This window comes from Hermetia illucens, chromosome 1, assembly GCF_905115235.1.
Source record: "Hermetia illucens chromosome 1, iHerIll2.2.curated.20191125, whole genome shotgun sequence".
Classification (NCBI taxonomy): domain Eukaryota; kingdom Metazoa; phylum Arthropoda; class Insecta; order Diptera; family Stratiomyidae; genus Hermetia; species Hermetia illucens.
Genome location: NC_051849.1, coordinates 15,653,082 through 15,680,973, shown reverse-complemented (window position 1 = coordinate 15,680,973; position 27,892 = coordinate 15,653,082). Strand labels below are relative to the sequence as shown.

Here is a 27,892-nt window from a genome sequence, read left to right as displayed (position 1 = left end):
CCAATCCAATACCGGTCAAGACTTCCTTGATGGCGTTGGTACTGACGTTGTTGAAAGTTCCTTCTATATCCAAAGAGGCAGCAAGGGTATACTGCTTGTACTGCAGCGACCGCTCAACCGTGCCAATTACCTCGTGGAGGGCGGTTTCTGTGGATTTTCCTTTGAGGTAGGCATGCTGGGACTTAGAGAAAGGCGTTCTCTCCATAATCATCCTTAAGTGAATGTCCAGGACGCGTTCTAGGGTCGTTAGCACGAAAGAGGTCAGGCTGATTGGTCGAAAGTCCTTCGCGGACTCATGACCTCGCCTGCCGGCTTTCGGTATGAAAACCACCCGTGCGCGCCTCCAGGACTGCGGTACGTATCCTCCTCCTTTCGGAGGAATCTTGGGAAAAATTTTAAACGCTTATATTTCCGTTAATATTGAGAATTTTGGGGGAGGGTCTAAGCTCGAAAATGGTATATAGGTTGGGTTGCCTGGGTGCCGGAAAAATTGATGATTGCTGCGGAGGAACCTTGGGAAACACTTTAAACGCTTATAAGTTCGTTAATATTGCTGTCGAGGAATCGAAATGTCAAAGGATGCCTTCCCGAATTGGTTAGCAAAGTAGTCGGCAAGTGCCTCTCGCCGGGGACACTTGGGTACGAGTGGAGCTGAACGGTTGTGAGTCTTCAATTTTCATATCGAGCAATAGCTCCGCTCTCCTGGTTGGCAATATCCCAGGCGAGTTGACCATTTGATCATGCCGTAACCTCGCAAAAAAAAAACAAATCTTAAACACAAATTCGAGCCCATTGAAATTATTATTTTTTTCTCATTGTTTATTACCAATTATTGGTTAAAAATAATAATTATATTTAAGTTGGATTAAGTAATGAGAAAGGAGCTACCGTTTTATATAAAATGCCTAATTATTTTAATCACGCTAAATAGCTGTACGTATCCTTTTGTCCTTCCATCCTTTCCAAATATTCCTTTTCAATAAGGACATCGATGCATTTCTGTAATGGAAATAGAAATGGATTAGCCTTTTAGTGTGCTACGTGCCCCATATACCGAGTGGGGAGGGACCTAGCATTATACTCACTTTAATAACAGGAACTTTTGGCTTAAATCGTGTTGACAGTTGATTTAAGACCTCACCCACAAGCTGTGTGTGATTGAGCATTTTACGCATTTTCATGATTCTTACTATGGCGGCTTGTATGAGTATCTTGCGATCTTCATCAATATGTTTGTGGGTGGCTTCTTGTTCGACCTTAAGTTCAGTTTTCAGCGGAATATTTATGTTGATTCGTAACTTTTTGCTATAAATAAAGGAAATGAAAGATTTTAGCGCGGTCATAAAAAGCAATTGCAAGGTATCAACTCACTTTTTGAACTCAAAATACAATTCCATGATAGAGTTCGGTGTCAAATTTGATTCATCGTCGGTACATGTCAGAAGTTTTGCTTTCAGCAGAATTTGGAGGACTTGGATTAAACTTTCATGACTGATTTCTAGATTAATGGAAGTAGAGACTTAGTAGTTTGAAAAGATTTGATCAAAGAACCAGCTTACTTGTATGATCTTCCAATTGCTGCACTGACAAACTGAGTTGGTCATTGAATTGAAGTAAGACGGCCATTTGGAAGGTACTTGCCTGATTGGAAGGAACGAGTTAATTGAGCGAGTAAGAGCGAAAAGACAAACCCGGATCCTTACCTGTAACGTATATCTATTTTTGAAACAATTAGTCACCAGCTCCCCCTTGCACATGTTATACAGCCAATTTAGCTTACGACCTGAATGCTGTGTGGCATAGAAATTATTGAACGTCTGCACAGATCGTTCGAGCTAGAAAACAAAAAGGAGGTTTCAGGATTCAATCCAAAACGAGACCGTTGCATGTGGTGCACTGTACTTACCTCAGTCGGGAGATTGAATGAAGTGCTTTGATTGAAAGGCCAAGATCCGCTTGAAAGAACTTGAATTGTGAAGTCAACTTCAATTGAAATATTTGCTGTTTTCAAGTGCTCCCGGAAGCGTTCATTGAGATCTTTCGAAACGCCGATATCCTGGAGAAATAAAGTGAGAGATTCATAGCCACTCTGGCTGCATAACTCAAGCATCTTACCTGGAACATTCTTTGCAGCTTAATTGTATACTCGTAACCGCAGGCCTGCTTCAATTTTGATATCATAGATGCCTCGGCATCATCACTAGCCGATGTGTGATGGACCAGTCGTTTGGCAAGCATTTTACTATAGAATTTCTGGAAAACGTCTTTATCTTCGATGTATTTAAATACTACCATCTGCAGGACCAAAAATAAAACACTTAGGAGACATCCACTCATACCTCATACCCTGCTCTTAACTTACAACTTGATTCAATGTATCTTCTAATTCAGCTTCTTCTGGATTTTTACTGGACTTTTTCAAAAGTAAATCACAATATTTTGCCAATAATTCTGGACTTTTACTTGTACTTTTGCTAGCTGTTGTCACTGCATTTGTATTGATGAATTTACCGCAGGCCTTATCCAAGGCAGCAACAAAGCCTTTGTCATTTTTAAATGCAGTCAACACCAGAGCATTGTACTTTTGATGGACACCAAGAATAGTTTGAACGTATATTTTAGGATCCTGTGGATAGTAAGGGAGACGTCAACGTTAGAATGGATTACCAAATCGAACAGACAAGAGTTCTTACAATCGTGTCAGGCGCACCACATTTCTCAATGGCTGCGGTACCCTCGTTTTGAATATGATCCTCCAAAATGATTTTGAGCTCAATTAGACCTTCAGAAATTTGTGAGACTAAAGAATACATCCGACCCAGGTCTTCATCCTTATCTGCATTGAGCAACAACTGCAATTGACCACAATTTGTAACTTTCCATGCTTATACCCATTTCCATTCGTTGTAACCACTTACCTGGAACTCAGTTTGGAATATATGCAAATGTTTTTGTATCAAAACACGCTGGCAGGTCATAGCCAAGCGTTCGGAAGTGCTCTCGTGCAGATAGATCTGTACCCTCTTCTGTTCTTCCTTCAAGCGTCGCTCCACTCGCTTCATATATTCTGTCACGGTATTATCGCGCAAAAACTCTGCGCTCTCTCTTCCATAGAACCTAAAACGCAACATCCAATCAGCATCGAAACCAAAACCGGGTACAATCAAAAACTCTTACGTTTCTGTATCCTTCAAGAATATATTTTCGAAACTTTCCTTATATACATTGAGCGTTTGTTCTTTGCTGTTTAGATCGTCCTCGCCAACGCCAAGCTCGACATAGCAATTAATAACACCAGAAACCAGTCGCGAATTGATGGTTTCGCCGTTTCGCTCCTTCTCAATCAGCTCCAGAACAGCATTTGTTACCTTAACAATTAATACAGTTACTACCTCAAAACCCTTTCACAAAGAACACATCAACGACCAATACCTGCTCACTTAATTCTTTGAACAAATGACCTCGCCATGTTACAAGAGCTAATTGATAAATCTCATAAATGTCTTTGCGACCTTCCTCGCACTCTCTCTTGACCCAATGCCTGTTCAAATAAGCACAGACGCCGTGCAGTACACGACTTGAAAACTGGTAAGCTTCCCATTCTTGTGTATAAAAAGTGAGAAGTTCCTCACTAACGCGATTATCGCGTTTCTGCAAGAAAATCGGTTGTTACAATTTCAGAGCGGGGGAGAGAAGGGGTCAACACTTACCTTTAGTAATTCTGTTAAATAGTCTTCGAGAAATTGATTCAGCCTTTTATATAATTCATGTCCTACTAATTGAGCACCTCCTGAAAATGAGAGAAAACAAGCGCTAGGATAAAATTTTGTTGATCTAATTGTAAAATGTCAATCTAGGGTAGAGATCAGGTTAATAGAAGTAGGCAGCAGACAGTGAAGATGCATCCAACGTGCTTAGAAACAAGATAATCGGATCGAGTAACAAGCCTCGGAAAAATGCTAGGGCGTCCACATTAGTCGACCCCGCAGGACGGGCCCCGGTCCTGTCGAGAAATGGGCAAGGGTTCTTGACGCACGGATGACGTCAGGACGTAAGTTAGTCCGAACAAAACAAAAACGTGTCTATAAATTTTGGGGAAAATGTGTCACCAAATATTGGGACCCTAACTGGAAAGAACAAGGAACTCGCAAGAGCCCTTCGGAAAAGGCGCATAGCTATTTGCACTCTGCAAAAAGCTGCGACTAAGAACGCGAACGCTGATCGTACTATTCACTACTTCACCGTACGCACTACAGATAGGTTGACCTTCTTCTTTTTCTTCAGCCTTTATCCCGTTCACAAGCTGGGTCGGCTCGTCGTGATCGGTTTCGCCATTCGGCTCTATCAAATGCCTGATCTGGATGCAATCGTGAGGCTTTTAAATCCCCATCCAGTGTATCAAGCCACCGTTGTTTCGGTCGGTCTATTATCGACTTCGATGTTCTCGTTAGCGCGAATTACGTGACCATACCATCGATTGGTGCAACCCCACATCAATCGCGGATATCCTCATTTCGGATATGATCAAAACGTGTCACGCCCATAGCCCAACGCAACATCTTCGTCTCCATTACCGCAAGACGCCGTCCATTGTCTTTTATAGTCGATCAACACTCAGAACCATAGAGAGCGACAGGGCGGACGTCATTACGATACATTTTAGATTTGAAACGTTCGTTGATACGTCGATTGCAAAGAACACCAGTTGTGGAACGCCACTTCATCCAGGTTGCGTTAATGCGTGAAGCAATTGATGGGCATTTCACTGCCATTGACAGTAATTGTGTCTGTTTCATGGGGATCGGACAAAAACTCAGTTTTATTCAAATTCAATCTGAGACCGTGCTGCATGAGGCGATCATTCCATTTTTGGGCAAGTTGCTCCAGATCATTTTTGTTATTAGACGCTAGGAGGGTTGTAGAGGCCGCTTTGTGGATCGTGTCTTTCATTTGGTTCCATGATTTTTCCACATTCGTAATGGTTGGCAATCTTTACGATAAACTGGACACTCGGGATGGCGAGAGAGATCTGTATCGACTTGCTAAAAGCCCCGTGATGAACGCACACAGGATATCGAACACTTCTGTTGTGTTAATGACAAGAACGGTACTTTGCTTATCAACCGTCGAGCCGCAACGGATAGATGGCGAGAATACTTCGAGCAGATTTCAACTGAAGAATTTGCTCATCCTCCACTTCCACAATCATTGCCGACATTGGGAGCAGTTCCACCTGTCAGCGCAATTCGAGGAGGCAATAAAACAAATGAAATCGGGGAAAGCAACAGGACCTGACCTAATCGCATCTGAGCTCTGGAAAGCGAAGAGCTGGGACCCAACACTGTGGCTCAGTGAATTCTTTAAGCGGGTTATTCAGGAAGGAAGAACACCATCTGACTGGCAAGAAAGTACCACTGTTCCAATATGAAAAAGGAAAGGTAGCCCAGCAGAATGTTCAAATTACCGTTCGATCCGGTTACTTTCCCATACCATGAAGATTTTTGAACGCATTCTTGACAACCGTATTCGCGAAATCGTTGAAATAACCGTGAATCAAGCCGGATTTGTCAAGAACTGCGGAACTACTGACGCTATACACGCTGCGCGGTTACTCATGGAGAAACACCATGAGAAGCATCGCCCTCTTTGCATTGCCTTTCTGGATCTAGAAAAAGCGTTTGACCGTGTACCACACGAACTCATCTGGTATGCTTTACGACAACACTTCGTGCCAGAAGAACTCTTGCGCTGGGTTCAATTGCTCTACCACGATCCGAAAAGTAAAGTTCGAAGTATGGCGGGTGTATCAAAACCGCTTCGTGTCTCTGTTGGAGTTCATCAAGGAAGTGCCCTCTCACCACTCCTCTTTGTCCTTGTTATGGACACCGTCACACGAGATATCCAACGTCCAGCCCCTACACACTGCTTTATGCAGATGATGTTTTCCTAGCATCTCATAGCAAAAATGATCTCGACCACCTGTCCAAAAATGAAATGATCGCCTCATTCAACACGGTCTCAGATTGAATTTAAACAAAACAGAATTTTTGACCGATCCCCATAAATCAGGCACAATCACTGTCAGCGGCAGTGATCTGCCAAGAACTGAGCGATTTAAATACTTCGGGTCAACGCTATCAGCCAATGGAGAGCTGCGTTATGAAATTGCTTCACGCATTAACGCAACCTGGATGAAGTGGCGTTCCACAACTGGTGTCCTTTGTAATCGACGTATCAACGAACGTCTCAAATCTAAAATTTACCGCAATGTCGTCCGTCCTGTCGCTCTCTATGGTTCTGAATGTTGGCCAACTATAAAAGACAATGAACGACGTCTTGCGGTAATGAAGACGAAGATGTTACGTTGGACTAGTGGCGTGACACGTTTTGATCACATCCGAAATGAGGATATCCGCGATCGTTATGGGGTTGCACCGATCGTGGAAAAGTTGCGAGAGAGGCGTCTTCGATGGTATGGTCACGCAATTCATGCAAACGAGAATTCACTTGCCAAGATTGGTCTGAACATCGAAGTCGATGGTAAACGACCAAAAGGCAGACCTAAGCAACGGTGGCTTGATACGCTGGATGGAGATTTGAAAGCCTCGAGATTGCACCCAGATCAGGCATTCGATAGAGCCAAATGGCGAAGCCGATCACGACGAGCCGACCCCGCTTGTGAACGGGACAAAGGCTGAAGAAAAAGAAAAAGGTAGATTATGATCTCAAAGAGACTCCTTTTGATCTGACGGACAGGATATTTTGTCAACTTATTGGCCATGAGTGACATCATGTGGAAAGGGGTTTCAAGTTAGCGCCACAGAAACCTGCATCCCACTAAAACTACTCTATAGGTCACCAACTCTGCCCTGGGAGCAGCGTGACCGAAGTAGCTACAAGTTGGTATTTGCTCCTTTAAACAAATCCATAAGCACAACGCTACTCCCAAGGCAGAGGTGAGGCAGTGTCTGATGAGTTGCCTATGTTCTGAACGAAACGATAAGTCATTTAAATTTTGAAAATTTGGTTGCTGCCCAAGACTGAAGGCCCCCTGGTTGGTGTGTGGTGCTTAGTTTGCTTGCTTGCGTCGTTGAGCAGTCGCAACAGGTCGATAGTGTTCAATCCCGACCTGATGTCAAGAACAAGGTCACTGAGGAGTCTCAGGCTGCCCCGGCAGGACTTGCAACAAATTCTTCGCGATTGGCCGTCCGGAGGCCAAGTAGAACAAGTGGCAAATCCGGCGACCGAGAAGGGTTGTTTTGGGCCATCACAGCGGCCCTCAGCGTCCTGTGCCACCTTTCAGGCATCCCATTGGACTGCGGAGGGGGGCGCGGTTGTCCGGTAGCGTTTGAAGCCGAGGAGTTTGCCCAACTCTGAGAAAAAGAAGGACTCAAACTGCATTCCCTGGTCGATGATTATTATTGCCGGTACACCAAAGTGTGGAATTCATTTTCGAATTCTGTATATCGACGATTGCAAGGTAAAGCCTCACACCTCACAAATCTCACATGCTTTGTAGTCTTGAAATTCTGGCATGCGATGCGCTGTACAGCTAGGGGTACATCTTCCTGAAGGAAGCTGTTGGTGACCTCAAACGCATGGACAGCCTCTGAGAACCACGCGATCAGACGGGAGTCTTTGATTCTTGCCTCAGATAAGGCGTTAAGGATGGATTGATGGTGGGCGGTCTTAGGCAAGGAACGACGATAGAAGTTTAACATGCCCAAGAACCTTCTCAGATCCCCGAGCTTGCACCTTGATTGGGTCCGGTTGGATGCCTTCTGGGATAATCAAGGATTTGCATTTCTCAACATTAAGAACTAGCTTGGCCTCAATGAGACGTTGAAAAATGCACTGGAGGTGTTCTAACTGCTCGTAGTCAAAGGAAGACACGACCAGAACGTTATCCAAATATACAAAACAGAAGTGGAGATTTCGCAGCCCAGAGTGGATGAATGTCTAAAAGGTTTGCGCGGCGTTGCACAGTCCAAAAGTCATCCTAGTGAACTCAAAGAGTTCGAAGGGTGTGCATATTGCCGTTTTCGGAATTTCTTCGGGTGCTACAGAAATCTGATGGTATGCCTTGACTAAGTCCAAAGTCGGGAATATAGGCAATTTGCGACAGAAACGCGAAATTCGCAATGAATGGCATGGGATATCGGTCTGGAATCGTCTGAGCATTTAGACGCATGTAGTCACCGCGCAACTGCGAGCTTCTGCAGTGGTAATGGGACAACCCGACCAGCGCGTAATTGAAGCGAACGGCACCCGTTGTGATGCTAGCCAAAACGAACTGAGCCTCGAAGTAGAGGAACCATGCTGCCGGGCTCCTACGCCTATGTTTTGACTTTGGTTTTCGCTTTACATGCCAGCTAATCGTTGAACTTTTCTTCAGTCACTCAGCATTCTTCTCTAGCTTTCTCTTCTTCCTGTTGTTGTGACCGTCCACAATCCAATCCCCAAGGTCGAGCCACCTGTGGTGGCACAGCGATACTTATTTCTGATAAATTCCTATCCAACCACTTAATAGTTCCAAATTTCATTATCCTTATCTCCTTCGAAACCCAATCATACTCGTTGCTAGTGTTTACAGTCGAACAATCTTTCGATACACCTGACATCTATCAAATCTTACCCTCCTGCGCCGATCAACCGAAAGCTGCTTCCATCCTGCGTTTGCGAGGTAGATTTCGAAATATCATATATAGCATTAACGTTCACACCCCTAGAGAGGAGACTGCAGATTCGGAGAAGGATACTTTCTACGAGGCAGTAGAACTAGTATAGTTTAGTTTACCGTGGGGAGCCGCAGCTCCCCGCACTCAGGCCATTGTTAGGCCCATTGTACTATCCCCATAAATTGCCTATTCAATGGCTTCCCGCCTACGGAGTTCGCAAGCTTTAGCAAATCTGAGAACATTCTCCAGAGGCAGAGAGTGTCCAGATTCTTCATTGAAGAAAACCTTGCCTGAGATCTGAGGATGCCGGGCAGCTGCATAAAAAGTGCAGCCCCGTCACCTCCTCACATTGGTTGCACATAGCCCACTACCCCTATCTTTTCCATATGGTAGTTTAAGGAGCAGTGTCCCGTTAAAAGCCCTACTAGGGTTTTCATGTCCCACTTCTTAAGGGAAAACAAAAATGCGGCTCAAGTGGCCCTAGGATCTTTCACAAGGATTTTCGCCTGCCGGCAAGAGTCCAAATTTCTCCACTCGGCTGCGTGAATCCTTGCAATTTCACTCTTCAGAGTAGACTTGACAGTAGATGGTCGGATTCCAAGGGCTGGTTCTGGCCCCACCATTGTGGATCCAGACCCTCGGCGAGCCAGTCTGTCAGCCTCCTCATTACCGGCGATGTTAGAGTGCCCCGGCACCCACATCAGGAACGTTTCGTTCAGTCAGCCAAGTTTCAGCAGCACCTGATGACAACTCCACACCAAGTGGCTTGATATATCGCTGCCATTTAGTGCTGATAATGCCGCCCGACTGTCGGAACAGAATCGAATGGTGCGACCCCTCCACTTTTTTCGCAGACATTCTTCGCACATATATCTCCGCTTGGAATATGGTCGTCATTTTTCCAAGGGGTCTGGCCAGTTCTATAAAAAAAAATTCGAAACGACTGATTCGACGATGAATGTAAGCTAGCAACGGAACGGAAAAATATTGCATCCCGAGCAATGATGCACTCTCAAAGAACGCGGGCAAACGAAAAACCTACCACGAATTTCGTTAAGTCTATGAACTCGAAAAGTGCAAGGAATAACCACACCAGATGCGCAAGTTTTATCAACAAGTTAGTAGGAAGAAGTCTTATGACCCTCGATGCTAATCCTGCCGAGACAAAGAAAGAAATCTGATTTCCGGCCGTATGGGCTTATTGGAACCATGGGTTGAGTACTTTGGTGAACTGCTCAACAACCAACGTCAAGTTAGAGGTCACGCCAACTGAAGACGACAGATAAATAATGCCACCACTAAGCACAGCAAAAACAGCCCGTGCAATTCATCGGCTTAAAAATCTCCAGGAGCCGATGGAATTACAGTCGAACCGGTTATATATGAAGGCGTCCAACTAAATCAAACGACTCATCAACTGATCTCAGCCAAGTGAATCAATCTCTGACGATTGGTAACGAAGCATTATCTGTCCGATACATAAAACGGAGGATATCACACAGGCCAACAATTATTAGAGGTATCATGTTGCTGAGTACCATCTATAAAATCTTGCTAGGCCAGATAGCCCCATACGCCCAAACATCATTGGCCCAAATCAAAGGGGCTTCACTCCAGGCAAATTAGCAAAAGACCAAATTTTCTCTCTGCTGCAAGCGATGGAACAACTGTTGGAATATGACCATCAGTTGCTTCTTCTTTTCACCGAGTTCAAGGCCGCCTATGATACCATAGCTAGGATAAAACTGTACACGCCATGAGAGGATTCAGCATCCTGACCAAATTGATAACACTCACTAACCTGATTCTGAGTAGTGTGCAAAGTCAGGTAAAAGCAACAGGATCACTCTTGAGACCATTTAACATCAACAACGGTCTAAGACAAGGGGATGCTCTTCCATACGTCCTCTATAACCTAGCCCTGGAAAATGTGACTCGAAATGCAAAAGTGCGAGAGGCACCATCCTCTTCAAGTCCACCTGACTACTGGCCTATGCTAATAATATTGACACTATGGGAAGAGCAAACCGAGATGTTCAATCTACTTTCATACAAATCGAGCAGGCAGCTCGGTGGGCTGCACTTTTTTGATAGCAAGACGAAGTGCATGCTGGCAACCTTGAGAGCATTAGTAATTCTCGTATGTACGATCGAAAATCAAAACCGATAACAGCAACAACGGCACCCAACAAAGCCTATTCCAACTTACAAAAACTTTTCCCCTTGAAATGTCTCAAGACAATGATCTTGCCAGTCTTCATATATTCTTCGGAGGTTTGGATTTTTATCAAGAAAAATTGCGAACTCTCAGCCGCGTTCGAAAAAAGAGTTCTTCGAAGATTTCTCGGCTTTCTACATAAAAATGGACGATTCTTTAGTCGAAATTAATGAGCGATATCACGACCGTCTGGTTGTGAATAAAATCCAGCTGAATAAGTTGCGGTTTGCGGATCACTTAATCCATATGGGTGAGGATTATCCACCCCGGAAAATATGTCGTATAAGAAAAATCAACAGGATTAGTTGTCCTCAAAGCTTCACAGAGAACAAACGAACGACACTACGTTTTTGTATATAACTGGCTAGAAGGAGCTAATATGATACACTGAATGAGTCTTTTCTTAGACCATCTTCTCCTGATTAGATGATTCTCCTCAGTCATAAGATGAAAAATTTCTCTATTGCCAGTATCGAGTAGTTAGGAAAAATGCATCCGATGGCATGCAATTATCAAAAAATTACAAAGACAATAATCATTATAGTTTGCAATTTATGCAAAAGAATGATTACTTAGGGGAGCTTTAGGGTTGTCGGGAAGAGGGGGATATTTTGGAAAGAATTTCAAAGCGGAATTAAGTTGATCGTCTGGAATTGATATGTAAATGTGGTTAATTTTTATCGATGTAGAGTTGATACGGGAAATTGTGCATGAAAAATTAAAATTAAAGAAAAACACTTTATAGGAAAAAAGAGGAAATGCTGCATGCAATTGAATGAATTTCTCCGCCGACTCTAACCGCAATAACAAAGAACCAGATAGTCACCAAGCCACGGAGCCGCGAATACTATAACACAATCTTATCGGCCTGCAGCTAGTATTTTACGAAATAAAAAGAAATTTTCAGACTATCTTTTTGCACATACTATTCCATCAGCACGGAAAATTCAAAATAGAGACCGATTGCCATTCTGTCGATAATTATTGGCTTCGAGTATTATTTTAATAACTTTGCGATGAAAAGAAAATGCATCAGTTTCGATTAAAACCTTATGCGAAATTGACATGTCTAAAAAAAACGAATAACTTGTGTTTTATCTTTCATCATTTATCAACGAGCCTATAGTAGTCATCACATCCGGCCAAACAACAAATGCAGTAAGAATTAAAAATTTAGATAACGTGCTCTATACGATCATTCTGACGTCGGTCAAATTGACGTAATGATTGATGAGCCAAACTAACAAAAATTATCCAAATTTTCATGATATGGTGGGTTGGATTAACTTTGCGACCCAAGGCCCGGATACCCCATGACTATATTTGATGAAAAAAAAATTTACACCCCCCTTTTGCATGTATGGGGACCCCCCCTTAAATTCGACGTAAAAGGATGTAATTCACTGTATGCGTGAGCGTTCACAGTTCCCACCTTTCTACCAAATTTTGTGCCAATCGCTATAACCGTCTCCTAGAAAAATGCGTGTGACGGACAGACAGACAGTATGGCCCTGGCGAGGATGATGCCGAACGCGGGAGGGCCACGGCATACCTCTAGGTTGCTTATAGCCAGGGTGGTGACCTCAATCATGCTCTATGCGACCCCAGTTTGGAGTGAGGCATTGCGGATGTCAGTTAACACTAGCAAACTGAATGCAGTCTACAGGAGGGCAACTCTGAGGGTATGTTCTGCCTTCAGGACTCTCTCAGATGACGCAGCATTCGTCATCTCTGGAATGATGCCCATTGACATCTTGGCAGATGAGTCGGCGAATATATACAATGCGAAGCCAATCTCTCCCTTATCGCAGACGAAGAACGCTGAGAGGGAGAGATCCATAAATAGATGGCAAGAGCGGTGGGAATGCTCGGGAAAGGGTCGGTGGACTCACAGGCTCATTCCTGCCATCAAAGTGTGGTTGGAGAGACGACACGGTGAGATTAATTATAATCTCACCCAGTTTCTCACGGGACATGGAGGATATCTCCAATACCTTCACAGGTTTAAATTGGAGACCTCACCCGACTGTCCAAATTGCGAGGGAGTCCCAGAGGACCCAGAGCATGTATTCTTCCACTGTCCGCGATTTGTGGAAGAAAGGAGGAACCTAGAGGAGACTCTAGGAGGAGAATTGGGATGCGGTCTAATCCATGATCGCATCTATTCAAGATAAATTGCGAAAGGCAGAGGAAAGGAGAAAAGCGCGGCGACGTGCGGCCGCGTATAGAAGAAATGGGATTAAGCTAGAGTGAGCTGACTCCGCCCCGTGATGTAATACCTTATGGTGGTTCCGCGGGGCAGGGAGGGAATTGGGGGCTGGTTTTAGTGGGTAAAAATCCCACACGCTGGTGTGTCCAGACCAGTGTCTTTTGAAGATTTCCAAGATGTGTTTACAGAAAACCTTAAAAACGATATCAAGTGAAGCCCTTAATATACCTGCTAACCCTCCTCACCCTGGATCTTCACATTAAATGAGAAATATCATACAAAGCTGTCAGACTACGTGAGTCCAGATGTTGGAAAGAGAAACATTACGACTACAGTACATCCTAGACGGTAGTGCCTCGGGAACTCTGCACATTCACGAAGCATTACGCCACACTGTAAGCTTAAAGAGAAAGTTTTTTCTGGGGCCAGACAGTGCATCGCATACCAGAAGTGGCAGATTACAAAACATGTGAGGTAGGCATGTTCATTCGATCCACCAAGTGCATCCACACAATCCATCTCGACTTAATTGGCACTTTGCGAGACTTGAAATGTTTCAGGTTTTGCCTTATAATCATCGATAGGTTCACACGGTGACTTAAGGCGATACTTCTGAAAAGCATTTCTGCATAATATTGCGCCTTCTGTTGGGAGGGGAGCTCTACACATTGGTGTGCCGGCAGTTATAATCGCGGACCATTGAATGCAGTTCGAGTCCTCCTTTTTCTCGGAGTTAGTCAAATTCTTCGGCGTCATATCCGCAGTCCAATCGGATGTTTGAATTATGGTACAGGACGGTGAAGGTCTGCCACTCGTTACACTTGGCCTCCAGGCAGCCAATTAGGAAGAATTTGCTGCAAGTCCCGCGTAGGGGATAACCTAAGACCCCCAGCCACCCTGTACTCGATATTAGGTCGGGCATTAACACCACCGGATTGTTGCCCGGAAGCTAAAGCCGCCACCACCCGCCAACCACGTGAAAAAAACAGATATCCTAATTAAGGCGGACGCCTTCCTAGGGACCTCTGCAACCGCCTTATGAAGGTCCTTCGAGGTCCTCAAGCAAGGCCCACACAATTTTAGTCTCGACGTCGGAGGCACAATCTAGAGAATCTCCCTGGCTCAAATAAAGCCTTTCTTCCCGAAAGGTAGGCACACGACAATCCACTTTGACTTGTGGCTGCCGAGCTGAAGGAGCCAAAGGTGTGATTCTTTGCTGAAACCCCTTTTGGTTTCAATTGGGAGTGGAGTGCCGGTATTTGCAAGAATAAACATCCACACCAACGAAAAAGAAACAACAGGTTTTTTATTATTTCAGATAATTAATCGTTGGAAACACCGCATAATTACCCTCAGACTAAAAAAGTTGTTTTTCAAAGTTACTTAGCGAAAAGGTGGCAGCCTCTTGATTTTTTTCGGATTTTTCGGTTGGGTAATTTCTGAGAATGGGTCCGTTAAAGAAATTATCACTTTCGACCCCCGCACCCCCCACCTTTCCAACAAATGTCAAAACTAATGCCAACAGTACTAACCGAGACCTCTCATCTGATACCCCACATGACCATATTTAATGAAACAATTGATGTTGACTGGCTTAATCTAGACTAAGTAATGTATAATGAATAGGTGATCGACACCTGCGCGAGGAATTACTGCAGGAGCATTGGCGGCAGATGGACAGGGGAATATCGTAGAGAAAAATTTTAACAAATTCGGGACCTAGAATGGAGCCCTGGGGGACCCTTAAGTCTACGGGGAACTCAATAAAGCGAAGTCCGCCGAAGCGCACGTGACAAGTTCTGTTGGAGATGAAGCCTACAAGTATTCTAAATAAGGGGAGGGGGCAATTAGTCTGGATTAGCTTGAAAAGCAAGCCCTCTTTCCAGATTGAAGTCGCAGGCTACGGTGCATTTCCTATTTTCCATGTGATTGAGGATGTGGTCTTGCGGTAAAGGATTGCCTGTTCGGTGGATCTGAGGTTTTCGAAGCGGAATTGATTAAGTAGAATGAAAGAGGAGTAGTGCCTATTGAGGTGAATTAATAGGATACATTCGAAAATTTTTCCAATATTGGATAGAATTGAGTTGGGCAACCCTTCTTAGGAATAGGTATCAGAAGAGCATACAAGGAAGTGCCCGTTATTCAGGCAGTTGTTGAAGAGGATGGCGAGACGTTCACTGAAGGTGGGCGCACACTTCGCAGGATGAAGTTGGAGATATCGTCAGTGCCTGATGATTTCTTATTGTTGGACCGGGTGATTGTAAGTTCAACTTCTTCTTGGGAGGTAAAGAAAGAGGCGAATAGGCCGATCTTCTGTGAAAAGGGACCTGACTCCCGTGAAGAATGGCTATGGAAGAGTGTAGGAACCATGAAGAGCTGCGAGTTTCGGGTCTTACTCGACCTCTAACCACTCCGACCATAGAAGGGGTCAGTAAGAGTGGGTTGGGCCAGCTGGAGTGAGGCAGAATGCGAGGCTGAGGGTCACGCTCAGCGGAAAGTCTGTCTAGGGAGAGGAACGAAGCAGGGCGGGAGTGCGGGCCACTTTTAGCTCTCTTTTTACGTTGGATTAACTCTAACCTACGGAGACATTTCGAGAAATTGGCTAAATGACCCAGTTTGCGCATTTCAGGGGCACCGCCAACTCCTTATCGGCGTTGTCTTGGACAGTCGAACGAGGGCATTCCCTAGAGGCTTGTGGGCCCGCGCATCTCACACATCTGGGGTCGCAGCCGCAATTCGAAGAAACGTGGCCAAATTGTTGGCAGTTAAAGCACTAAGTGACATCCCCTTTTTTAGGTTTCTCCTAGCCGATCCTCTGCTATAGTATGGTTTTTAGTTTACAGACTACGATGCCATCTGCCTCGGAATTGAGTCACACGAAAGAGGCTTGGTATCATTGGCCCGTGACCACGAGGTGGAGAATCACGCGAAACAGGCTTGGTATCATTGGCCCGTGACCAGATGTGGAGAGCCTTGAGACGCGAATCGGCGTAACCTGGGCTAATTGCTTAATTTCCATTGCCACGTCGTCGGAAGTGTATTCATGGCGGGCAATTCCTCTGAGAATGAAGGTTAGCTCCCTCCTCTGCTTAATGGTGAAAGCATGACCTTCTAGTCTGGAGGCCTTGATTAAATGGAAGAGTCTGAGTGACGGTGACGGCTTGTCTATGTTTTTAATAACTAGGCCCAGTGCCCTGGCAGTCATTCCGTACAGGAATATCGGCGGGAGAAAATAAATTTTACTGCCATCCTTAACTACCGGCGGGCTGACTGAATCGGCAGATTTCGAAGTTCCGAGACGTGCGTGAGTCGCTTCGGGACGAGCCTCATTGTCTGTGAAGACGGCAACGGCTTTTTTTCGTTTGGGTCACGGTGTCCGAGATGCCCAAAGCAGTTTGTTTTCGCTTGAAGACAGACTTACCTGAGGCAAGGTTAACTCATCCTCAAGTCCGTGAATGTAATTGATTGAGGAATTCATTCCAAGCTTCCGGTTGATCCCTAGAAGGGGAGCTCTGATCGTTGTTGATGATTATGGGAGGGCAGTCGTCTTTAATCATGCCATCGACCGTAACCGTATCATCTTAATCCGTATGGATGAAGATGATCCCACCCGGAAAGTCTATAAGGGCAATATCTATGGTAGGAAAAGAAGACGAGGCAGACCCTGCCTAAGATGGAGCGATGGCGTGGGCCAGGACGCCAGACAGCTTTTAGGGATATCGAATTGGTGGACCTCGGCGCAAAACCGGGATGTCTGGAGTTCCTTATTAAGGCAGGCCTAGACCGGATACCGGTTGTTGCGCCGTTGATGATGATGATGATGATCGACCGTAACGATCAGATGAAGGAGTTATATGTGATGTTAGAAGTGCCTTGTCCATGGGCGGCAATGGTGTATGCAGATTCAGCGTCCGTTACACGCTGTGGTTTAGCATCCCTCAAGTAAAGGTGGATTCCGCACTCACGTCAAAAGGCTTGTTCCAATATCTCTTTGTTATCGAGTAACGCACGTGAGCTAAATCTCCAATTGCCGATGATTTACCGTTAAACCAGCAGAACGAATCGTTCGCTTTGACGGACACTAGCGAACTTCTGCTATTTTGGGGCGAATCCTAATCGGAGTGACTTCAATGTCAGGGCACTTGAATAGGGCATACGTCACTCAGACTTCAGAAGAAAACGAATTCTCGAAATGGCGGCGAGAAAAGGACTGGTAGTTCTAAACACCGAATCCACCCTGGCTGCGGGGGAAGTATTCTAGACGTAGCATTCGCGTCGGAGTCAATGGTGTGGCTGGTGAACGGATGACGAGTTCTGGAAGACTCACTAATACAATGCCTTCGAAGTGGTGAACACAAACTCTCGGTGTGCGCCACCCCGATGTTCTTTCTGCGCAAGGAACGTTGGGAAGTAAACATCGGGACGTTTGTCGAAACGCTTGGAACATGTGGCGCCGCGCTGGAGGTATTCCTGGGGGTGGTCGCGCTACAGCTGACACTGTCGTAGATTCAATTATGAACCTAATAACGACGTGGTGAGCCGCCATGCCAGGAGGGTATCAAGACGTGGCGAACCTTCTATGTATTGGTGGAAATGGAAATTACAAGCTTCACAAAGAGTGTCACAGGCTCCGCCGCTTAACACAACGCCTAAGCGACCGAGAGAAGGCATGTACCATAATGACGGAGTACAAATCAGCCAAAAGGAGACACCGCAGCGCAATGAACAGGAGCAAAGCTCGCTGCTGGCCGGTTGTGGTCGACGAGGGGAATGGAGACCCGTGAGGACTCGATTACAAACTGGTAATCCGAAAAATCGGCGCTCTGCGAAAATCCTGTTCACGTACGGCCGAGCAAATGGACTCATTGTACAGGCACTATTCCCTGCGCAACCCGTACAGGATAATGACGTCAGCGCGGAGAGCGCCGGGGACTGTCTACGTCTCTATAAAAGAGTTGGAACAGGTAGTCCTCTCTATGAAAAGCAAGAAGGCGCCAGGACCCGATGGTATTCCAGCAGAGGTATACAAACTGGTATTCCAATACCGACCAGACCTACTGTTCGGCGCTTTAAATGCTTGCCTGAAAGAGGGTATTTTCTCTGCTCGTTGGAAGGTGGCAAGGCTTACGCTGATCAGCAAAATGACATGCGACCCCGAAAAGCTCATCAGCTGAAGCGATACGCGATGCTTGAGACTTATCTCCATATACTGGTGCTGCCATGCAAGTCGTAGATGCCGTTCGATGAGCGCAGGCACATAGCCGCCGAGCTCGTCGGGTGGTGCTCCGCGTAACGCTTGACGTCAGAAACGCGCTAGACAATATTATCTCTTACGGATATGGAGGAACTATCTGAGGAACCGCTCCCTGCTCTATGAAACGCTAGAGGATCATAGGAACATGAAGGTCACGTCGGGAGTAGCAGCGGCGCTTGTTGCTGGACGCACTGTCGAACAGGCGCAAAGCAGACTCGGCATATTGATGCGACGGCTAAGCGGATGGATGACTACTCATGGTTTCAACCTTGCACTGGAAAGCGAAGTAGTCATCCTGACTAAAAGGAGAATTACGATCCTGGGCCCCATATCGTTCGGCGAGTCAATAATCGAGTCAAAACCAGCGGTAAAGTACTTCGGGCTGACTTTTGACTCAAAGATGAACAAAGCTGAATTGGCAAATATTAGTAGTCCTACGTCTAGCAGGTGACGTCGGCTAATAAGTTCAACACAGTCAGTTCTCCTCTACGGCGCAGAGTTATGGACTGACGCTCTTAGCAAGGAAGTATACCGCAAACCCTTGCGCAAGTACAGAAACGAGGAGTTTCGCGGGGGGCGCCTGTGTACCGCACTTTCTCTGAACCGCCCGCGATGGTGATCGCCGGAGTGATTCCCTTGTTGCTAAGGAGCGTAAAGCCATATACAAGCGCAAGAGAGGATAACCAAGGGAGGTGGTTGCTTATGAAGAACGGCAACGTACACTAGATGAGTGGCAACTCTCTTGGCAAAATGAGGCAAGAGGCAGATGGGCTGCACGTCCCATTGACAACTTAGGTGCGTGGCTAAATCGGAAGCGTGGTGAGACTCACTATTTCCTTACAAACTCGTAAGTGGACAGGCAGATTTTCAGTCTTCTTCAGTCTCTCTACACTAGATTGGGAAGGCACGATCTGTTGTTTGTATGTTTTCCAATGGGGTTGTGGACGACGCCCATCATATCTTTTTTTCTTTGTGGAAGTTGGGATGAAATTCTTCAACAATTTTATCTGAAAACAGCGAATCTCTCTCCAGACAACAGATGCTGAGGAACGCTGACAGATGGAGCCATGTTGCGCATTACGTCCAGAATCTTCTCGTTCTTCGACCGGTGGAGTGCCCGATGTCGCACTCGCTGACAATCCGGCTTTTATCATGGAACGACCAACACTCTCGTTATCTATTTTTGCGAAATCTTCATGGATGATCAGAACCATAGAAAGAATATGCGGACTCAAGGTGGATACGGGTCCCTCTATATTGTCAAACAAATCTAACATGCTAAAACCCCTATTTCCTGCCCCAAAGGAAAAACTTCGGCCCGGCAAGGATTAGCCCCTTCCTCCTTCCGTCTCGTTGAATCTTCTGAGTCGAACAATGATCTAAGGTCACTCTTGGTATTCGCCCCGAACCGTTGTGGTTGGATTTCAGTCGCTCCTATCGTGGAAAATGCACCCAGAACAACATTCAACACGCTTACCTATAGGGGCCAGAGTGTTGGCCTTTCCCCGTTGCTTAGTTGGAGGTGTCGCGCGGCTCGTCGACTGGTGCACGCTCGTACAGTAGTCGTGGACGTATCTGCAACAAAGATCGGAGGTTAATGAGATTCAGCAGGCAGCGGGGTCGAGAAACCGTAAACAACGGTGACTTACGTGTAGAGTCCCATGTACCGGGGATACGACAGGTTCCTATCCTTCGCATAGATCTCGGTAATGCCCTTCTTCAGGTCGGTCCATATCTGCAAGAATAGGAGGACCCAATCACAGAGGGCTCGTAACAATGGCCCGCTGGCCGCAGCAGTTGCACAACTGACAGGCGGCCACAGGCGAGGCGATGGCACTGGCACTTACCTCCTCCAAGGTGTTTTGCTTGTTCCCAGGCGAGCTATATGAATTTTGCCTGGCCATCGCAGGAGTCCGAAGGTGCCGTTGGGTGTCGAAATGAAAGGCGCGTGTCCGCTGCGGTGGACGGGTTCAGGGAAAGCGGGATGCGATCGCGGTCGCGTCTGCTGCCACCGAACTGGGGTCTGCCGAGGAATTTTCTCGCGCTGCTGCTGTCAGATGCGACTCGGGCGACTCGCACATCCGTGAGCGACCTCAGCTTTTTCCCAGCTCCGCGATTGTCCGCCAACTAGAATGCACACCACATGCACTTGCTGCCCGTCGTTCCTAAACGATTTGCTCACTCGAAGGTTACGCGAACGCACCACAGGAAACTAAATTTTTTCACACAATTTCAGGCTGCTGCTGTCGAAGCACTTTTTCTTTTTTGTTTTTCTCTCTCCACTGAGCTCTCGGATTCCCGTTGGCTGGGAGACTGATTCGCAAACACAGCCGCCTTCTCTGTCGCTCGCACGACTTCACCACGAAATGAAAGAACAGAAAAAACCACAAATGGACGGAAGTCGATGAAAACTGACTCACACACACGCACGGCCACGAATTTCACAACAAAAAGCGAATTACTAGAATTTCAATGGATTTGGCCCGGAGCCGATCGGTCGAGACGTCAATTGCGCTCGAAGCGAATTCCAAAATGCGAATCTGAGGCGTTCGGGCCCTGTGGGAACTTGAAACCGCGACGACGAGAAGTGAGGCCTCGTCAGACAGCGCACAGTCACGGATAATAAATGCAAGAGCGAGCGCGAGCAGCTACTCACGGGACGGACTGTGTCGGCCAGAAAGAGGTGGAATGTGAGGCGCGCTCGCCACTGAGAGCCGTTGTCAGGTAATTTTAGAGGAGTTGAGCAGAGAAACTTATTGGAAAGGGCAGGAGACGAGGGGTCTGCGCTGTTTGATTAGTTCACGGCTGTCATGATGACAGTTGGAACGGTGTCGATGGGATGGTCGGCACCAGTTGGATTCCGATGCAAGCGAGAAGGCCTGTTCGGTTCTGATTTGAAATTGGTTCATTTGATGAGTTGCAAATTTCCGGATGCAATTTAGAGGACACACTTTTCACGCTGAACCGAATGCCACGAAATTTGTTGAGAAAATGCCCTTTACATATAGCCAGTGACGCCATTTCCTGTTGAGTTTGAGGGGGTCCCCATACATGGGTAAGGAGAGTGTAATTTTTTTTTTTGATTTTTGAATGAAAGGGTTCGATTAGTTGTTTCAAAACTGATCTAATTTCTGATATTGGGTGAAACATAGGGGAGTGAGGGCTCAAAATGTATGCCCTGAAAGTGAAGGAGGTCTCGTTCTCAGAACCTATCCAACCGAAAAATCTGAAAAAAAATCACAGTCCGGACCGGACCAAATGGGAAGCAACTTACTCCCTCTGGCCAAGCTCTGGTCAATAAGGCGGACTGGCGCTCAATATAATTCGTAGTCATGTTGTGTTCTGCAAATAATATAAAGGAGCACTTAACATCTGAGAGCCGCTTCGGTCACGCTTCTCACAGGGCAGAGGTGAGGCAGTGTCTGACGATTTATCTGCTGGCCCTGGTAAGAAACCGTAAAGCCACCATCACCTGAAATTTTTTTAAAATTTGGGTGCTAAATCCTAAACGAGGGGTCCAGGAACCAAAAAAAGAGGGAGTAAGTTGTTTCCCATTTGGTTCAGTCCAGCATTAAGTTGATACGGACTTAGAAACCCACAATTCTCAAAAAATAACACAAAACCTTTTACCCGAGGAGCCCAGGTTCTGGTATCCTGATTTGTTTTTGCCAGTTTTTAAAGCTTTCCATTGCCTGAAAATATATGATGCGCGCACAATATGAGCAAATTGTCGTTGTGGCTTTGACAACTAACCGGTGGTACCTCAAAATGATATAATATGTCATTGCATTGTACCTCATACCATGGGTTTTTGAATGGGAAATTAGGGGCTTAAACTTGTTGTATGCCAATGGACGTCACAACGATCAAATTGACCATAAAACGCCAACAGACAGATAAGAAGTTTCTATGGTACTCTGCTTATTTTCCTTATAACATAGACGTAATTCTCAGTGGAACATTCATCAGAGCTAACCAATATGCCAAAATTAAAGGGCTACTAGAGTATCTGGTAGGAACCGAATTGTAGATCCTCAATTTGGGTAATGAACCCACTTCCTTCAACGAGGTCAGGCGAGAGGTTATCGACATCACCGTGACTTCCCCTGACATTGCGGTTTTTCTCGGAGAGTGCAGAGTATCGAAGTATACCACACCCTCAGATCACAGGCGCATTGATTTCGTAATTGGCATGGAGCCATTTCCACCCACTACGGTGGAACTCGGATTTGGCGAAACAGAGGACAACGACAAAGGTGCTTCTCAACCGAGTTCTAAAGTCTGATTCAGCCGCTGGCTGGATTTGTTACAAAGAGGGTCAAAAAGTTCTAAAGAACAGGATAAGGTCAGCCAAATGATCATTATGGAGACGCTTTTGCGAAGAGATCAATCTTCTTGAACCAACCTCGAAGCTAAAGCGGATCCTTATCAAAAAACTTAGCTAGCAGTTAGTTTATCTATGTTTACAGAGAGGGAAGCACACAGAAAGCAATGAAGAAACGACAAACCATTTGCTTGAAGTGCATTTCTTAGGCAGCATCCAAAATCTCATCTCGGGGCCAACAGATATATACAGCCCTCAACCGGAAGATTGGATTCTGGCATGCAAAGTAGTTTCATTGGAACGGGTGAAATGGGCATTTAACTCGTTCCATAGATACAAATCTAGGGGTCCCGATGGCATTATTCCTGTTCTATTATAGTAATAGAGGGAATGAATGCCCTGGGTCTACGTGTTCGGAATATATACCGTGTTTGCTCAGCACACGCTTATATTCCAACCAGCTGGGGTGATGTGAAGGTAATATTTATTCCCAAACTAGGGAAACTCCGCTACACAGACGGAAAAAACTTCCAATCGATCAGTCTAACTTCTTTTCTGCTAAAAGGACTGGAAAGACTAGTAGATAGGTTCATAAGGGATACATATATCCCTAGGTGGCCACTTCACTGTAGGCAAAGGCCTACCAGAAAGGCAAATCCACGGAGATAGCATTCCATGAGGTAAAGGCAAAAATTGAGAAAGCAATGTCCGATAAAGAATACGCCTTAGGCGCATTCATGGACATCGAAGACGCTTTCAATTATGCCTCGTTCGCGGCGATTTGTAATGCAGCATATGCTAGAGTAGGAGAAGGATCCACATATTGGTCGAACAGAAGTCTATTGAGGCACGATGTCTTACGGGTTGCCCACAGAGGGGAGTTCTCTCTCCTATGTTATGACTCATAGTTATAGATACTTTGCAATGGCTTCTGGAGGACACAAAGGTCTTCACACAAGCATTGGCAGACGATCTAGGCGTAATAGTTTCCGTAATAATAAGCACGATATGTCGAGAAGTTGCAGGAAGTGTGGAGATCAGGGCCATCTTATCAAAGGCTGCACTGGTGGCCCGCGATCCATGTTGTGCGAAGGGAGAAAAGGAGTGGATAATATGTGAACCTTACCGAAATTACGGTAGTGGTACGTGGGTGACAGACTCATCTGGAAACAAGGTGATATGGGTATGCGGACGACAAGCCATTCAAGAAACAATGGCATTCCCAGGAGCCGGTTTTGTAAGGGAAAAGTCATCGGCGTCCATATCTGCAGCTATTATGCCCGTCCTAGTGAAACATTATCGCAATATGAGGAGATGCTAGGCGGCTTGGTGGTAGACGGTAGAGACTATAGCCTCAAAATTATTGTCGGTAATTTCAACGCGTGGGCCTTAGACTAGGGAAGTCCAGTGACGAATACCAGGATAGCTTGGTGGTCCACTGGAGCTTTCGTGGAGGAAACTTTCCTGGCGGTTTTAGGAGGTCATGACCCGAAGGGGACAGCGCTGGAAAAGCTGAGCCAGCTATGTCAGCGTGTACTGAGGTATGCGACTCTACAATGCCGCGTCGGAAGTTCGACCACAGTAGGAAATCAAACTATTGATGGAACCAAGAAATCGCGCGCATCCTGTCTAAGAGCGAGGAGGCTTTACCAAAGAACAAGAGGAAAGCCAGAACATCGGCAGTCGGAGAAAGAATACCGCAATCTTCGAACTAGCCTTAAGAAGTAAGCGGAATTGCTACAAGCAGTTGTCTCACCATACGGTCAAAGCTCTTACTGTACAAGACAATGATCTTGCCAGTCCTCATGTATTCCTCTGAGACCTGGGTTCTTAGCAAGAAGAATTGCGAACTCTTGGTCGCGTTCGAGAGAAGAATCCTCCGAAGAATTTTTGGCCCCCTACATGAGGATGGACGATTCCGTAGCCTACATAACGACGAAATCTATGGGCGATACCATGACCGTCAGGTTGTGGATAAAATCTGGCTCAATAGGTTACGGTGGGAGACTCACTTAATCCGTATGGATGAGGATGATCCAGCCCGGAAAGTCTATAAGGGGGAATATCTATGGTAGAAAAAGAAGACGAGGCAGAACCTGCCTAAGATGGAGCGATGACATAGGTCAGGACGCCAGACAGCTTTTAGGGATATCGAATTGGTGGACCTCGGCGCAAAGCCGGGATGTCTGGAGTTCCTTATCAAGGCAGGCCTAGACCGGGTACCGGTTGTTGCGCCGTTGATGATGATGAATGAAGCCAACTGCAGATCCGAAGACTGGATATTAATAGGAAGAGGTTGCGGCTGCTGAGGTGACTGGGTCTGCGGCGGCTGAGGTAGTAAACCTGCGAGAATCGCGCGTCTGTCCACTCGAGATAGGCAGTTTTCAGGTGGTCCATAGAATCTACGAGGAATGTACGGGCGTCAAACCGTTACTCTACTCTACACTACTCTAGCGGCTTCTTGATGACGTCGATGCAGCCGAAAACATATTCGCAGGTGGCCAAATCTTTAAAGACGAAAAGATGATGGTCTCGATGCCCAGCGCTGGCACTGGACAAATAGCTCTAAAAAGGCTGCGCAGGTCGGTAACTTAGTCCTTGAGGTTGGTGGCTGATTTATTCTGAGGAGCGATGAATTCGCCAGGAATGCGAGCAATGAGCCGAAAGCCTTTTCAGCCAAAAGAGCTTACAAATCCGCTTTGAAAGTGGTGCGTAGCCCAATGAGGACTACTGGAAACGTTCGGAACCATGGAATCTCGGGCTTGCATTTTAAGGCGCCCTCGAGAGTGCAATGCATCCATTCCAACATTCCGTTGGTTGAAACCACTAAATACGCTAATGGAGCACATGTGCCGTCTGCTCGCTGTTAGTCCAAGGCCGCACGATAGCCATCTTGGAATCACTGGTGCGCAAATCTATCATTTGGCTGGATGATAGGAAGACTGAAGTCGCAGCAGAAGCGATACCCTGCTTGCAACGCTTAAACGAAGAGTCAGTCTCGATTGTCTAAGTGATATTGGACTTCTTGTTTGTACAGCCCTTGAGTAGCTCAGTTAGCGGAACCTGGAGCTCAGCGGGGTGCGAGACGCAGCGGCGATAATAATTAATCACGCCGTGAAAACGTCTTAGCTGCGTGGAGTCTGTGTGGGGTTCAGGAAATCCGTGATTGCCTGAATTTTAGGCTCTGGTAGACGGAAGTCGTTCTTGCTGATATGGTTGCCAGCGAATATGACTTTAGACTGGTCGATTTGGCATTTGTCCTAGTTGACCTGGAACTTGACTGCCTGTAGACCTCTCGAGGTGACGTTGATATTCTTCCTTCGGCGACGATCTTCATGCTGGGCGTGTAGCGCCCAAGGTCCACCCCAATATTCTTCCGCTCCCGTCATCGAAGACTACTACTGTCTGGACGTTCTGTTGGGATTCGTTGAGTGATTTCAAAAAGCTACGCTGGTAACTCGCGTAAGTTGCATTCTGGACCCATCTGGGGTGACTTTCGCCATACCGTCGTAACGGACTGCATATGACAAAAAGTCTCTGTTTTAGTGTGTCCCAGAATTTCAACTACGGGTGTTTCACTGGGGATGGCATAGCTTCGGTAAACCTTTTGCACTTTATTTCTCACCCGTCTGCGGGCACTGCCAGTCATCATCATCATTATCATCAACGGCACAAGCCGTATCCGGTCTAGGCCTGCCTTAATAAGGAATTCCAGACATCCCGGTTTTTCACCGAGGTCCACCAATTCGATATCCCTAAAATCTGTCTGGCGTCCTGGCCTACGATATTGTTCCATCTCAGGCAGGGTCTGCCTCGTCTTCTTTTTCAATCATAGATATTGCCCTTATAGACTTTTCGGGCTGGATCATCCTCATCCATATGGATTAAATGATCCGCAACCTATTGAGCCGAATTTTATCCACAACCTGACGGTTATGGTATCACTCATAGATTTGGTCATTATGTAGGCTACGGAATCGTCCATCCTCAAAAATTTTTCTTGCTAAGAACCCAAGTCTCCGAGGAATACATGAGGACTGGCAAGATCAATGTCTTGTACAGAAAGAGCTTTGGCCCTAGGTGAGACGTTTCGAGCGGAACAGTTTTTGTAAGCTGAAATAGGCTCTGTTGGCTGACAACAACCGTGCGCGGATTTCATCATCGTAGCTGTTACCGGTTGTGATTTTCGATCGTAGATAGGACAAATTATCAACGGTCTCAAATTTGTAGTCTCCTATCCTTATTCTTCCCGTTTGACCAGTGCGGTTGATGTTGCTGGTTGGTTGGTTTTTGGTGCTGACCACCATTTATTCTGTCTTGCCTTCAATGATGTACAGCCCAAGACCTCGTACTGCCTGCTCGATCACTTTTTCCAAGGTCAAGTTAGAAAGGACGGATGATGTTGAATGATCTCGGTAATGATCCTGCTGCTTTTATCGGGTCTCGCACATTGGTCAGCCTATTCAGTCTTATCAATTTCGTCGGGACACCGAATTCTCTCATGGTCGTGTACAATTTTACCCTGGCTTTACTATCATAGGCGTCCTTAAAGTCGATAAAAAGATGGTGTAACTGATGTCCATATTTGAAGAGTTTTTCCATCGTTTGCCACAGAGAGAAAATCTGATTTGCCTAGAGTGAAGCCTTAGTTAGTCCCGCCGACGTTCCAGACGAATTTTCCCTGGTGGATCTCTTCGGTCACTCAAACTAATAAAGCGAAACCGAATCTTCTGACTGTGCAGTCTCACAGCCGTAACTGCACCAAAATACACAAATGATTGTAGTTGCAGTAGCGACATATCAGCACGCAATCAAGATGCAATTTCATCATTGATTTGAGATAGAATTCCCGGAGTTGCTGGAGATGCATAGAGCCTGGGAATACCAGGTCTATGCAAAGGATCCATATCCGAGGATTCTATACACACTCTTTGGAATTCGTCCTGAAAGTCAGCGGGAACCTCAGCTGGACGGTGGAGAAGAGGGCTTCGACGAGTACTAAAACTGTTGCCTGCAGTGCGGCCGGGTGTTGTTGATGCCGCCGACTATTGGCCACCAATTTCCGCGTTGACCTCAAATCGAACACGCTCCCTGATGATTGTGTCGTTGCGAGTTATAAAGTGGTACTGGTTTGCGACTCGCTGCACAGTCATGTGCGCGAATTGCGGAAAACGCTCGACGAATCTCTGGTGCAACAAGGAGCGGTAAG

The 27,892-nt window shown here is 46.1% G+C and overlaps 1 protein-coding gene across 1 annotated transcript; it reads right to left on the bottom strand.

The window, feature by feature from the left end:
- Positions 1-782: 782 nt before the first annotated feature.
- On the bottom strand, positions 783-21,081 carry LOC119659418 (cullin-1). Its single transcript, XM_038067497.1, has 16 exons — positions 20,207-21,081; positions 20,009-20,094; positions 19,837-19,934; positions 3,711-3,790; positions 3,433-3,651; positions 3,178-3,368; positions 2,919-3,117; positions 2,694-2,852; positions 2,363-2,626; positions 2,116-2,295; positions 1,907-2,056; positions 1,704-1,835; positions 1,560-1,641; positions 1,372-1,498; positions 1,086-1,305; positions 783-999 (listed from the first exon to the last, which is right to left on the bottom strand). Exons 1-16 carry the CDS (start codon positions 20,261-20,263, stop codon positions 919-921), a joined length of 2,325 nt encoding a protein of 774 aa, XP_037923425.1. The 5' UTR covers positions 20,264-21,081; the 3' UTR covers positions 783-918.
- Positions 21,082-27,892: the final 6,811 nt, after the last annotated feature.